This window comes from Eucyclogobius newberryi, unplaced genomic scaffold (genome assembly GCF_026437365.1).
Source record: "Eucyclogobius newberryi isolate DKJ021-1_F unplaced genomic scaffold, fEucNew1.0.hap1 SCAF_7, whole genome shotgun sequence".
Classification (NCBI taxonomy): domain Eukaryota; kingdom Metazoa; phylum Chordata; class Actinopteri; order Gobiiformes; family Gobiidae; genus Eucyclogobius; species Eucyclogobius newberryi.
In genome coordinates this window covers 614,891-630,121 of record NW_027316389.1, presented here as the reverse complement: position 1 = coordinate 630,121, position 15,231 = coordinate 614,891, and the positions used below count along the sequence as shown (strand labels likewise).

Genomic DNA, 15,231 nt, shown 5'->3' with positions numbered 1-15,231 from the left:
CAGGTCCTAAGCACAGATCTGACCCAGGGATTCTTCAGAGTCATTCAACATCGTTCTTATTGGAGGAGAAAAGAGGAGGACACAAGGGGGCGCCACCTGAAGGACACAAGGGGGCGCCACCTGAAGGACTCAAGGGGGCGCCACCTGAAGGACACAAGGGGGCGCCACCTGAAGGAAACAAGGGGGCGCCACCTGAAGGACACAAGGGGGCGCCACCTGAAGGACACAAGGGGGCGCCACCTGAAGGAAACAAGGGGGCGCCACCTGAAGGACACAAGGGGGCGCCACCTGAAGGACACAAGGGGGCGCCACCTGAAGGAAACAAGGGGGCGCCACCTGAAGGACACAAGGGGGCGCCACCTGAAGGACACAAGGGGGCGCCACCTGAAGGACACAAGGGGGCGCCACCAGAAGGACACAAGGGGGCGCCACCTGAAGGACACAAGGGGGCGCCACCTGAAGGACACAAGGGGGCGCCACCAGAAGGACACAAGGGGGCGCCACCTGAAGGACACAAGGGGGCGCCACCAGAAGGACACAAGGGGGCGCCACCAGAAGGACACAAGGGGGCGCCACCAGAAGGACACAAGGGGGCGCCACCTGAAGGACACAAGGGGGCGCCACCTGAAGGACACAAGGGGGCGCCACCAGAAGGACACAAGGGGGCGCCACCAGAAGGACACAAGGGGGCGCCACCTGAAGGACACAAGAGGGGGCGCCACCTGAAGGACACAAGGGGGCGCCACCTGAAGGACACAAGGGGGCGCCACCTGAAGGACACAAGGGGGCGCCACCAGAAGGACACAAGGGGGCGCCACCAGAAGGACACAAGGGGGCGCCACCTGAAGGACACAAGAGGGGGCGCCACCTGAAGGACACAAGGGGGCGCCACCTGAAGGACACAAGGGGGCGCCACCTGAAGGACACAAGGGGGCGCCACCAGAAGGACACAAGGGGGCGCCACCAGAAGGACACAAGGGGGCGCCACCTGAAGGACACAAGAGGGGGCGCCACCTGAAGGACACAAGGGGGCGCCACCTGAAGGACACAAGGGGGCGCCACCAGAAGGACACAAGGGGGCGCCACCAGAAGGACACAAGGGGGCGCCACCTGAAGGACACAAGGGGGCGCCACCTGAAGGACACAAGGGGGCGCCACCTGAAGGACACAAGGGGGCGCCACCAGAAGGACACAAGGGGGCGCCACCAGAAGGACACAAGGGGGCGCCACCTGAAGGACACAAGAGGGGGCGCCACCTGAAGGAAACAAGGGGGCGCCACCTGAAGGACACAAGGGGGCGCCACCTGAAGGACACAAGGGGGCGCCACCTGAAGGACACAAGGGGGCGCCACCAGAAGGACACAAGGGGGCGCCACCAGAAGGACACAAGGGGGCGCCACCTGAAGGACACAAGAGGGGGCGCCACCTGAAGGACACAAGGGGGCGCCACCTGAAGGACACAAGGGGGCGCCACCAGAAGGACACAAGGGGGCGCCACCTGAAGGACACAAGGGGGCGCCACCTGAAGGACACAAGAGGGGGCGCCACCTGAAGGACACAAGGGGGCGCCACCTGAAGGACACAAGGGGGCGCCACCAGAAGGACACAAGGGGGCGCCACCTGAAGGACACAAGGGGGCGCCACCTGAAGGACACAAGAGGGGGCGCCACCTGAAGGACACAAGGGGGCGCCACCTGAAGGACACAAGGGGGCGCCACCAGAAGGACACAAGGGGGCGCCACCTGAAGGACACAAGGGGGCGCCACCTGAAGGACACAAGGAGGCGCCACCTGAAGGACACAAGGGGGCGCCACCCGAAGGACACAAGGGGGCGCCACCTGAAGGACAAAAGGGGGCGCCACCAGAAGGACACAAGGGGGCGCCACCCGAAGGACACAAGGGGGCGCCACCTGAAGGACACAAGGGGGCGCCACCTGAAGGACACAAGGAGGCGCCACCTGAAGGACACAAGGGGGCGCCACCCGAAGGACACAAGGGGGCGCCACCCGAAGGACACAAGGGGGCGCCACCAGAAGGACACAAGGGGGCGCCACCCGAAGGACACAAGGGGGCGCCACCTGAAGGACACAAGGGGGCGCCACCTGAAGGACACAAGGAGGCGCCACCTGAAGGACACAAGGGGGCGCCAGAGACACTGGACATTAGATCTGGACATTTCTGCTTTGGTCAAATATAATAGAACATCTTCTTGTTTCTGATTGTCTCATATATTGGACAAAGTCGAAGTGAACAAAACGGGGGACCAAGCACACCCCTGCCGCACCCCTCTTTATAAAGACATTCTTGACGTTAGATTTTTTAAAATAATAAATCATCTATTTTAAATTTGTTCAGCACTTTAAAGGAACACTAGAGGACTTTAGTGGAGCTCTGAGTCTCATTTCCTGGTGGACAGTAGTTCTCCCACATGTCAGTCATTCCCTGCGTGCTCCGGCACACCTGCAGCCTGGTTCCCATGGCAGCACGTTTCCATGGTTACACATGTGTGGTTGATATGAGGGTGTGTTTAGTGAGTTCCTTCAGTTTCAGGACAAACATGTGGCGGGGCTGTAGAGGCGGGGCTGTGGAGGCGGGGCTGTAGAGGCGGGGCTGTGGAGGCGGGGCTGTAGAGGCGGGGCTGTAGAGGCGGGGCTGTGGAGGCGGGGCTGTAGAGGCGGGGCTGTGGAGGCGGGGCTGTAGAGGCGGAGCTGTGGAGGCGGGGCTGTAGAGGCGGGGCTGTGGAGGCAGGGCTGTAGAGGCGGGGCTGTAGAGGCGGGGCTTTGGAGGGCTGTAGAGGCGGGGCTGTAGAGGCGGGGCTGTGGAGGACTGTAGAGGCGGGGCTGTAGAGGCGGGGCTGTAGAGGCAGGGCTGTGCGGGGCTGTGGAGGCGGGGCTGTAGAGGCGGGGCTGTAGAGGCGGGGCTGTGGAGGCGGGGCTGTAGAGGCGGGGCTTTGGAGGGCTGTAGAGGCGGGGCTGTGGAGGCAGGGCTGTAGAGGCGGGGCTGTGGAGGCGGGGCTGTAGAGGCGGGGCTGTGGAGGCGGGGCTGTAGAGGCGGGGCTTTGGAGGGCTGTAGAGGCGGGGCTGTGGAGGCGGGGCTGTAGAGGCGGGGCTGTGGAGGCGGGGCTGTGGAGGCGGAGCTGTGGAGGCGGGGCTGTAGAGGCGGGGCTGTGGAGGCGGGGCTGTGGAGGCGGGGCTGTAGAGGCGGGGCTGTGGAGGCAGGGCTGTGGAGGCGGGGCTGTGGAGGCGGGGCTGTGGAGGCGGAGCTGTGGAGGCGGGGCTGTAGAGGCGGGGCTGTAGAGGCGGGGCTGTGGAGGCGGAGCTGTGGAGGCGGGGCTGTAGAGGCGGGGCTGTAGAGGCGGAGCTGTGGAGGCGGGGCTGTAGAGGCGGGGCTGTGGAGGCGGGGCTGTGGAGGCGGGGCTGTAGAGGCGGGGCTGTGGAGGCAGGGCTGTGGAGGCGGGGCTGTGGAGGCGGGGCTGTGGAGGCGGAGCTGTGGAGGCGGGGCTGTAGAGGCGGGGCTGTAGAGGCGGGGCTGTGGAGGCGGAGCTGTGGAGGCGGGGCTGTAGAGGCGGGGCTGTAGAGGCGGGGCTGTAGAGGCGGGGCTGTGGAGGCGGGGCTGTGGAGGCGGGGCTGTGGAGGCGGGGCTGTGGAGGCGGGGCTGTAGTCTTGGTTCTGGTGTTTCAGAGTGATGGTTCTGGTTCCTGTGTTTCAGAGTGGTTCTTATCGGATGGTGTCGGAGGAGGAACAGGCTCTCAGGGCCAAACTGGAGCGACTCACAGTCAAAGACCACGGCCCCGTGTTTGGCCCCTGCGACAAAGTCCCGGACCACACCCAGCAGAAGGTCGAGTATAGGCCCGGTTCTGACCCGGTTCTGACCCGGTTCTGACCCGGTTCTGACCCGGTTCTGACCCGGTTCCTGGTGTTTCAGGCCAAAGACGAGCTGAATGAGACGGAGGAGACTCGGGCGTCGGCCCTGAAGGAGCTGAGGGACATGATGAAGGACAAGGCGGAGTCTGGGGACGACCTGAGCCGGAGCCTGAAGGACGCGTTTGGAGACAAACCAGACGCCGTCTTAGTCCGGTTCATCCGAGCGCGAAAGTACGACGTGAACCGGGCCTACGAGCTCATGAAGGGTGAGACCAGGACCAGGACCGGGACCGGGACCAGGACCGGGACCAGGACATGGACCGGGACCAGGACCGGGACCGGGACCAGGACATGGACCAGGACCAGGACCAGGACAAACTGTCTCTGCTTCTGTGCAGGTTACGTCCGCTTCCGTAAAGAGTACCCGGAGCTGTTTGAGAACCTGACTCCAGAAGCCGTGCGCAGCACCATCGAGGCCGGGTACCCCGGGATCCTCCAGAACCGGGACAAGTCCGGCCGCGTGGTCCTGCTCTTCAACATCGAGAACTGGGACTACGAGGAGATCACCTTCGACGAGGTACAGAGCTCTAAAGTCAGCCTGACCCGGAGCTCTAAAGTCAGCCTGACCCAGAGCTCTAAAGTCAGCCTGACCCGGAGCTCTAAAGTCAGCCTGACCCGGAGCTCTAAAGTCAGCCTGACCCGGAGCTCTAAAGTCAGCCTGACCCGGAGCTCTAAAGTCAGCCTGACCCGGAGCTCTAAAGTCAGCCTGACCCGGAGCTCTAAAGTCAGCCTGACCCAGAGCTCTAAAGTCAGCCTGACCCAGAGCTCTAAAGTGTCTCATGTCCACTAGATTCTTCGAGCTCTAAAGTGTCTCATGGCCTCTAGATTCTTCGAGCTCTAAAGTGTCTCATGTCCACTAGATTCTTCGAGCTCTAAAGTGTCTCATGTCCACTAGATTCTTCGAGCTCTAAAGTGTCTCATGTCCTCTAGATTCTTCGTGCTTACTGTGTGATTCTGGAGAAACTTCTGGAAAACGAGGAAACTCAGATCAACGGCTTCTGCATCATCGAGAACTTTAAAGGTTTCACGATGCAACAAGCGTCAGGCATAAAACCCACTGAGCTCAAGAAGATGGTCGACATGCTGCAGGTGCAAACTACTGACCAACTATGACCTACTGACCAACTACTGACCAACTACTGACCAACTACTGACCAACTATGACCTACTGACCAACTACTGACCAACTACTGACCAACTACTGACCAACTACTGACCAACTACTGACCAACTATGACCTACAGACCAACTACTGACCAACTACTGACCAACTACTGACCAACTATGACCTACAGACCAACTACTGAGCAACTACTGACCAACTATGACCTACTGACCAACTACTGACCAACTACAGACCAACTACTGACCAACTAGACCAACTATGAACTACTAACCAACTACTGACCAATTATGAACTACTGACGAACTACAGACTGAGAATAAAAAGATCTTTGTGACTCATGTATTTTAAGTCAAGTTTTGAACAGATTTAACATAAGTTTAATGTTTCACCAGCTTCAGTTTGATCTTTTAAAGAAACTTAATCCTCTAAACGACAACTGACACGTCTGTGAGCCTCAGGAAGGACAACTGACACGTCTGTGAGCCTCAGGAAGGACAACTGACACGTCTGTGAGCCTCAGGAAGGACAACTGACATGTCTGTGAGCCTCAGGAAGGACAACTGACATGTCTGTGAGCCTCAGGAAGGACAACTGACACGTCTGTGAGCCTCAGGAAGGACAACTGACATGTCTGTGAGCCTCAGGAAGGACAACTGACACGTCTGTGAGCCTCAGGAAGGACATCTGACATGTCTGTGAGCCTCAGGAAGGACAACTGACATGTCTGTGAGCCTCAGGAAGGACAACTGACATGTCTGTGAGCCTCAGGAAGGACAACTGACATGTCTGTGAGCCTCAGGAAGGACAACTGACATGTCTGTGAGCCTCAGGAAGGACATCTGACATGTCTGTGAGCCTCAGGAAGGACAACTGACATGTCTGTGAGCCTCAGGAAGGACAACTGACATGTCTGTGAGCCTCAGGAAGGACAACTGACATGTCTGTGAGCCTCAGGAAGGACATCTGACATGTCTGTGAGCCTCAGGAAGGACAACTGACATGTCTGTGAGCCTGTGGAAGGACAACTGACACGTCTGTGAGCCTCAGGAAGGACATCTGACATGTCTGTGAGCCTCAGGAAGGACAACTGACATGTCTGTGAGCCTCAGGAAGGACAACTGACATGTCTGTGAGCCTCAGGAAGGACAACTGACACCTCTGTGAGCCTCAGGAAGGACAACTGACACGTCTGTGAGCCTCAGGAAGGACAACTGACATGTCTGTGAGCCTCAGGAAGGACAACTGACACGTCTGTGAGCCTCAGGAAGGACATCTGACATGTCTGTGAGCCTCAGGAAGGACAACTGACATGTCTGTGAGCCTCAGGAAGGACAACTGACATGTCTGTGAGCCTCAGGAAGGACAACTGACATGTCTGTGAGCCTCAGGAAGGATAACTGACATGTCTGTGAGCCTCAGGAAGGACATCTGACATGTCTGTGAGCCTCAGGAAGGACAACTGACATGTCTGTGAGCCTGTGGAAGGACAACTGACACGTCTGTGAGCCTCAGGAAGGACATCTGACATGTCTGTGAGCCTCAGGAAGGACAACTGACATGTCTGTGAGCCTCAGGAAGGACAACTGACATGTCTGTGAGCCTCAGGAAGGATAACTGACATGTCTGTGAGCCTCAGGAAGGACATCTGACATGTCTGTGAGCCTGTGGAAGGACAACTGACACGTCTGTGAGCCTCAGGAAGGACAACTGACATGTCTGTGAGCCTCAGGAAGGACAACTGACATGTCTGTGAGCCTGTGGAAGGACAACTGACACGTCTGTGAGCCTCAGGAAGGACAACTGACATGTCTGTGAGCCTCAGGAAGGACAACTGACACCTCTGTGAGCCTCAGGAAGGACAACTGACATGTCTGTGAGCCTCAGGAAGGACAACTGACATGTCTGTGAGCCTGTGGAAGGACAACTGACACCTCTGTGAGCCTCAGGAAGGACAACTGACATGTCTGTGAGCCTGTGGAAGGACAACTGACACGTCTGTGAGCCTCAGGAAGGACAACTGACATGTCTGTGAGCCTCAGGAAGGACAACTGACATGTCTGTGAGCCTCAGGAAGGACAACTGACATGTCTGTGAGCCTCAGGAAGGACAACTGACATGTCTGTGAGCCTGTGGAAGGACAACTGACACGTCTGTGAGCCTCAGGAAGGACAACTGACATGTCTGTGAGCCTCAGGAAGGACAACTGACACGTCTGTGAGCCTCAGGAAGGACAACTGACATGTCTGTGAGCCTCAGGAAGGACAACTGACACCTCTGTGAGCCTCAGGAAGGACAACTGACATGTCTGTGAGCCTCAGGAAGGACAACTGACATGTCTGTGAGCCTCAGGAAGGACAACTGACACGTCTGTGAGCCTCAGGAAGGACAACTGACATGTCTGTGAGCCTCAGGAAGGACAACTGACATGTCTGTGAGCCTCAGGAAGGACAACTGACATGTCTGTGAGCCTCAGGAAGGACAACTGACATAACTGACATGTCTGTGAGCCTCAGGAAGGACAACTGACATGTCTGTGAGCCTCAGGAAGGACAACTGACATAACTGACATGTCTGTGAGCCTCAGGAAGGACAACTGACATGTCTGTGAGCCTCAGGAAGGACAACTGACATGTCTGTGAGCCTCAGGAAGGACAACTGACATGTCTGTGAGCCTGTGGAAGGACAACTGACACGTCTGTGAGCCTCAGGAAGGACAACTGACATGTCTGTGAGCCTCAGGAAGGACAACTGACATGTCTGTGAGCCTCAGGAAGGACAACTGACATGTCTGTGAGCCTCAGGAAGGACAACTGACATGTCTGTGAGCCTCAGGAAGGACAACTGACATGTCTGTGAGCCTGTGGAAGGACAACTGACACGTCTGTGAGCCTCAGGAAGGACAACTGACACGTCTGTGAGCCTCAGGAAGGACAACTGACATGTCTGTGAGCCTCAGGAAGGACAACTGACACCTCTGTGAGCCTCAGGAAGGACAACTGACATGTCTGTGAGCCTCAGGAAGGACAACTGACATGTCTGTGAGCCTCAGGAAGGACAACTGACATGTCTGTGAGCCTCAGGAAGGACATCTGACATGTCTGTGAGCCTCAGGAAGGACAACTGACATGTCTGTGAGCCTCAGGAAGGACAACTGACATGTCTGTGAGCCTCAGGAAGGACAACTGACACGTCTGTGAGCCTCAGGAAGGACAACTGACATGTCTGTGAGCCTCAGGAAGGACAACTGACATGTCTGTGAGCCTCAGGAAGGACAACTGACATGTCTGTGAGCCTCAGAAAGGACAACTGACACGTCTGTGAGCCTCAGGAAGGACAACTGACATGTCTGTGAGCCTCAGGAAGGACAACTGACATGTCTGTGAGCCTCAGGAAGGACAACTGACACGTCTGTGAGCCTCAGGAAGGACAACTGACATGTCTGTGAGCCTCAGGAAGGACAACTGACACGTCTGTGAGCCTCAGGAAGGACAACTGACATGTCTGTGAGCCTCAGGAAGGACAACTGACACGTCTGTGAGCCTCAGGAAGGACAACTGACATGTCTGTGAGCCTCAGGAAGGACAACTGACATGTCTGTGAGCCTCAGGAAGGACAACTGACATAACTGACATGTCTGTGAGCCTCAGGAAGGACAACTGACATGTCTGTGAGCCTCAGGAAGGACAACTGACATGTCTGTGAGCCTCAGGAAGGACAACTGACATGTCTGTGAGCCTGTGGAAGGACAACTGACACGTCTGTGAGCCTCAGGAAGGACAACTGACATGTCTGTGAGCCTCAGGAAGGACAACTGACACGTCTGTGAGCCTCAGGAAGGACAACTGACATGTCTGTGAGCCTCAGGAAGGACAACTGACACCTCTGTGAGCCTCAGGAAGGACAACTGACATGTCTGTGAGCCTCAGGAAGGACAACTGACATGTCTGTGAGCCTCAGGAAGGACAACTGACATGTCTGTGAGCCTCAGGAAGGACATCTGACATGTCTGTGAGCCTCAGGAAGGACAACTGACATATCTGTGAGCCTCAGGAAGGACAACTGACATGTCTGTGAGCCTCAGGAAGGACAACTGACATGTCTGTGAGCCTCAGGAAGGATAACTGACATGTCTGTGAGCCTCAGGAAGGACATCTGACATGTCTGTGAGCCTCAGGAAGGACAACTGACATGTCTGTGAGCCTCAGGAAGGACAACTGACATGTCTGTGAGCCTCAGGAAGGACAACTGACATGTCTGTGAGCCTGTGGAAGGACAACTGACACGTCTGTGAGCCTGAGGAAGGACAACTGACATGTCTGTGAGCCTCAGGAAGGACAACTGACATGTCTGTGAGCCTCAGGAAGGACAACTGACATGTCTGTGAGCCTGTGGAAGGAAAACTGACACCTCTGTGAGCCTCAGGAAGGACAACTGACATGTCTGTGAGCCTCAGGAAGGACAACTGACATGTCTGTGAGCCTCAGGAAGGACAACTGACATGTCTGTGAGCCTCAGGAAGGACAACTGACATGTCTGTGAGCCTCAGGAAGGACAACTGACATGTCTGTGAGCCTCAGGAAGGACAACTGACATGTCTGTGAGCCTGTGGAAGGACAACTGACACGTCTGTGAGCCTCAGGAAGGACAACTGACATGTCTGTGAGCCTCAGGAAGGACAACTGACATGTCTGTGAGCCTCAGGAAGGACAACTGACATGTCTGTGAGCCTGTGGAAGGACAACTGACACCTCTGTGAGCCTCAGGAAGGGCAACTGACACGTCTGTGAGCTTAAGGAAGGGCAACTGACATGTCTGTGAGCTTCAGGAAGGGCAACTGACACGTCTGTGAGCTTCAGGAAGGGCAACTGACATGTCTGTGAGCCTCAGGAAGGACAACTGACATGTCTGTGAGCCTCAGGAAGGACAACTGACATGTCTGTGAGCCTCAGGAAGGACAACTGACATGTCTGTGAGCCTGTGGAAGGACAACTGACACGTCTGTGAGCCTCAGGAAGGACAACTGACACGTCTGTGAGCCTCAGGAAGGACAACTGACATGTCTGTGAGCCTCAGGAAGGACAACTGACACCTCTGTGAGCCTCAGGAAGGACAACTGACATGTCTGTGAGCCTCAGGAAGGACAACTGACATGTCTGTGAGCCTCAGGAAGGACAACTGACATGTCTGTGAGCCTCAGGAAGGACATCTGACATGTCTGTGAGCCTCAGGAAGGACAACTGACATGTCTGTGAGCCTCAGGAAGGACAACTGACATGTCTGTGAGCCTCAGGAAGGACAACTGACACGTCTGTGAGCCTCAGGAAGGACAACTGACATGTCTGTGAGCCTCAGGAAGGACAACTGACATGTCTGTGAGCCTCAGGAAGGACAACTGACATGTCTGTGAGCCTCAGAAAGGACAACTGACACGTCTGTGAGCCTCAGGAAGGACAACTGACATGTCTGTGAGCCTCAGGAAGGACAACTGACATGTCTGTGAGCCTCAGGAAGGACAACTGACACGTCTGTGAGCCTCAGGAAGGACAACTGACATGTCTGTGAGCCTCAGGAAGGACAACTGACACGTCTGTGAGCCTCAGGAAGGACAACTGACATGTCTGTGAGCCTCAGGAAGGACAACTGACACGTCTGTGAGCCTCAGGAAGGACAACTGACATGTCTGTGAGCCTCAGGAAGGACAACTGACATGTCTGTGAGCCTCAGGAAGGACAACTGACATAACTGACATGTCTGTGAGCCTCAGGAAGGACAACTGACATGTCTGTGAGCCTCAGGAAGGACAACTGACATGTCTGTGAGCCTCAGGAAGGACAACTGACATGTCTGTGAGCCTGTGGAAGGACAACTGACACGTCTGTGAGCCTCAGGAAGGACAACTGACATGTCTGTGAGCCTCAGGAAGGACAACTGACACGTCTGTGAGCCTCAGGAAGGACAACTGACATGTCTGTGAGCCTCAGGAAGGACAACTGACACCTCTGTGAGCCTCAGGAAGGACAACTGACATGTCTGTGAGCCTCAGGAAGGACAACTGACATGTCTGTGAGCCTCAGGAAGGACAACTGACATGTCTGTGAGCCTCAGGAAGGACATCTGACATGTCTGTGAGCCTCAGGAAGGACAACTGACATATCTGTGAGCCTCAGGAAGGACAACTGACATGTCTGTGAGCCTCAGGAAGGACAACTGACATGTCTGTGAGCCTCAGGAAGGATAACTGACATGTCTGTGAGCCTCAGGAAGGACATCTGACATGTCTGTGAGCCTCAGGAAGGACAACTGACATGTCTGTGAGCCTCAGGAAGGACAACTGACATGTCTGTGAGCCTCAGGAAGGACAACTGACATGTCTGTGAGCCTGTGGAAGGACAACTGACACGTCTGTGAGCCTGAGGAAGGACAACTGACATGTCTGTGAGCCTCAGGAAGGACAACTGACATGTCTGTGAGCCTCAGGAAGGACAACTGACATGTCTGTGAGCCTGTGGAAGGAAAACTGACACCTCTGTGAGCCTCAGGAAGGACAACTGACATGTCTGTGAGCCTCAGGAAGGACAACTGACATGTCTGTGAGCCTCAGGAAGGACAACTGACATGTCTGTGAGCCTCAGGAAGGACAACTGACATGTCTGTGAGCCTCAGGAAGGACAACTGACATGTCTGTGAGCCTCAGGAAGGACAACTGACATGTCTGTGAGCCTGTGGAAGGACAACTGACACGTCTGTGAGCCTCAGGAAGGACAACTGACATGTCTGTGAGCCTCAGGAAGGACAACTGACATGTCTGTGAGCCTCAGGAAGGACAACTGACATGTCTGTGAGCCTGTGGAAGGACAACTGACACCTCTGTGAGCCTCAGGAAGGGCAACTGACACGTCTGTGAGCTTAAGGAAGGGCAACTGACATGTCTGTGAGCTTCAGGAAGGGCAACTGACACGTCTGTGAGCTTCAGGAAGGGCAACTGACATGTCTGTGAGCCTCAGGAAGGGCAACTGACACGTCTGTGAGCCTCAGGAAGCGCAACTGACACGTCTCTGAACTTCAGGAAGGGCAACTGACACGTTTTGTTTGGTCAGGACTCGTTTCCGGCTCGTTTCAAGGCCGTGCACTTCATCCATCAGCCCTGGTACTTCACCACCACCTACAACGTGGTCAAACCTCTGATGAAGAGCAAACTGCTGGAGCGGGTGAGAACAATAACCACTCTGCCACTCTAACTCTAACCATAGAAGAGATGATGTAATCACCTTGTCAAGCTAATGACATCATCTTATTTATTGCCAAAAGAAACAACTAAAGATTGTTTTGTCTTTCACTCATTTTATGTGATCTTTTTTTCCTTAAAAACGTGTTTAATATAAGCTGCAAATGTCCATGCAGCTGGTCATTAACCATCTAATGTCCCTGCAGCTGTTCATTAACCATCTAATGTCCCTGCAGCTGTTCATTAACCATCTAATGTCCATGCAGCTGTTCATTACACAGCCATAACCTTGCAGCTGATCATCTACTTAGCCGTGACCTTGCAGCTGCCCGTTAATCTGTCCTGACCTTGCAGGTGTTCGTCCATGGGGATGAGTTGGAAACTTACTACAAAGAGTTCGACGCCGACATTCTTCCCTCCGAGTTCGATGGAAAAGGCTCAAAATACGATGGAAAAGCGACGGCTGCGAAACTGTTCGACTGAAACTGTTCGACTGAAACTGTTCGACTGAGCTCAGAAAATGCCTCATTTACGAGAGTTTTAAGTGAAAATAACATTTTAAATAAAATGTGAAGCTGCTGTAGTTTGTGTTTCTGTTCAAACTGTAGTTTAGACTCTGGTTTAGACTCTGGTTTAGACTCTGGTTTAGACTCTGGTTCAGACTCTGGTTCAGACTCTGGTTCAGACTCTGGTTCAGACTCTGGTTTAGACTCTGGTTTAGACTCTGGTTCAGACTCTGGTTTAGACTCTGGTTTAGACTCTGGTTTAGACTCTGGTTCAGACTCTGGTTCAGACTCTGGTTCAGACTCTGGTTTAGACTCTGGTTTAGACTCTGGTTCAGACTCTGGTTCAGACTCTGGTTCAGACTCTGGTTCAGACTCTGGTTCAGACTCTGGTTTAGACTCTGGTTCAGACTCTGGTTTAGACTCTGGTTCAGACTCTGGTTCAGACTCTGGTTCAGACTCTGGTTCAGACTCTGGTTCAGACTCTGGTTTAGACTCTGGTTTAGACTCTGGTTCAGACTCTGGTTCAGACTCTGGTTCAGACTCTGGTTCAGACTCTGGTTTAGATTCTGGTTCAGACTCTGGTTTAGACTCTGGTTTAGACTCTGGTTCAGACTCTGGTTCAGACTCTGGTTTAGACTCTGGTTTAGACTCTGGTTCAGACTCTGGTTCAGACTCTGGTTTAGACTCTGGTTTAGACTCTGGTTTAGACTCTGGTTCAGACTCTGGTTCAGACTCTGGTTTAGACTCTGGTTTAGACTCTGGTTCAGACTCTGGTTCAGACTCTGGTTCAGACTCTGGTTTAGACTCTGGTTTAGACTCTGGTTCAGACTCTGGTTTAGACTCTGGTTTAGACTCTGGTTCAGACTCTGGTTCAGACTCTGGTTCAGACTCTGGTTCAGACTCTGGTTTAGACTCTGGTTTAGACTCTGGTTTAGACTCTGGTTCAGACTCTGGTTTAGACTCTGGTTCAGACTCTGGTTCAGACTCTGGTTTAGACTCTGGTTCAGACTCTGGTTCAGACTCTGGTTCAGACTCTGGTTCAGACTCTGGTTCAGACTCTGGTTTAGACTCTGGTTCAGACTCTGGTTCAGACTCTGGTTTAGACTCTGGTTTAGACTCTGGTTTAGACTCTGGTTTAGACTCTGGTTTAGACTCTGGTTCAGACTCTGGTTCAGACTCTGGTTCAGACTCTGGTTTAGACTCTGGTTCAGACTCTGGTTCAGACTCTGGTTCAGACTCTGGTTTAGACTCTGGTTCAGACTCTGGTTTAGACTCTGGTTCAGACTCTGGTTCAGACTCTGGTTCAGACTCTGGTTCAGACTCTGGTTCAGACTCTGGTTCAGACTCTGGTTCAGACTCTGGTTTAGACTCTGGTTCAGACTCTGGTTCAGACTCTGGTTTAGACTCTGGCAGGACCAGAACCTGCCGCGCTCTAGACTTCAATAAACTATTTCAATTACTTATATTTTTCAAAGACATTTCAAAACTGAACAGCTGAAAGAGACTTCTGAGGCTAACTTGAACTGAAACGTCTCTTTTTCAGCTGAAGTTTCACTGTTGAACTGAGAGCCGCCGCTCCACAAACCTGACTGGGTTTGTTTCCATGGAAATGGCTGTAATAGCGTTAGCCTTAGCATTAGCCCATTATTCCTGAGAAAGTTAGTGTTGAAAAACCATATTCTGAAAATGTAGAAAACACAAATATTTGTTGTAAAGACGTGAAGTAAAGTACAAACATTTAAAACATGACATATTTACAGTACTAGAAATACAAACAAACTTGATTTATAATTTTAATCTTCAAAACAAATCAGTGATAAAACATGGCTCTGAACAGCAGCAGGGTCAGACAGGAAAGTACATTCAGCTGTTTAGACAAAATCAGAATATTGAAATCTTCATTAAAATGGAAATGACTGCGTTTCCCAGAATGCTTTGGGCTGGAGCTGTTAAGGTTGACTTTTTTAAGGCGGTCTTTTCTCAGCTGGTGAATCTAAAGTCGTGAAACATTTTTTCCTGTAAAATGTAATGAAATTAAAAAGGCTGAAAAATGAAAGAACATTTTTGGTTTTCGAGGAAAGAGTTTTACAAAAATAAAACTTTCAAACCCTGAACATTTCTGCATCTCTTAAAGTATCAGATATAAAGATAAAGTGTGTCCTCCAGGGGGCGCTCTCACTGAGGCCCAGAATACTAGTTCCGGTCCCGGTCTGTGAAGTCCATGTGAGACTGGGATTTTTGGTGCTGCGCTGTCATTGGCTGAGGCCGGAGGCGGGGTTTCCGTGCACAGGGGAGGAGGGGCCACTGGAGGGAACGCTGCCGACTGAAACAAGAAGGTTCAGTTTAATGACAGCAGACCACATGATTGGTCAAGTGCTCAAGCTCCGCCCACCAGACAAAACAGTCTCAGCCCGTGAGGAAAGACCACAAGACACTTCTCTAGAACGGTTC

At 53.6% G+C, this 15,231-nt stretch overlaps 2 protein-coding genes across 9 annotated transcripts in view; one reads left to right on the top strand and one right to left on the bottom strand.

Moving 5' to 3' along the window:
* rlbp1b (retinaldehyde binding protein 1b) overlaps window positions 1-12,757 on the top strand; it is an 18,422-nt gene extending 5,665 nt beyond the window's left edge. Inside the window, exons 3-8 of the mRNA XM_072435838.1 lie at window positions 3,709-3,837; window positions 3,925-4,129; window positions 4,262-4,440; window positions 4,854-5,012; window positions 12,147-12,257; window positions 12,629-12,757. Coding sequence (XP_072291939.1) covers window positions 3,709-3,837; window positions 3,925-4,129; window positions 4,262-4,440; window positions 4,854-5,012; window positions 12,147-12,257; window positions 12,629-12,757 — 912 coding nt within the window. The remainder of the gene's footprint in view (window positions 1-3,708; window positions 3,838-3,924; window positions 4,130-4,261; window positions 4,441-4,853; window positions 5,013-12,146; window positions 12,258-12,628) is intronic.
* A 1,803-nt stretch (window positions 12,758-14,560) lies between these two features.
* The window catches only part of LOC140348657 (inositol hexakisphosphate and diphosphoinositol-pentakisphosphate kinase 1-like), a 109,486-nt gene continuing 108,815 nt past the window's right edge, over window positions 14,561-15,231 (bottom strand). For all 8 annotated transcript variants that reach the window (XM_072434656.1, XM_072434661.1, XM_072434662.1 and 5 more), the window contains one exon: window positions 14,561-15,103. In XM_072434656.1, the coding sequence (XP_072290757.1) occupies window positions 15,033-15,103 (71 nt within the window). In that variant the 3' untranslated portion in view covers window positions 14,561-15,032. The remainder of the gene's footprint in view (window positions 15,104-15,231) is intronic.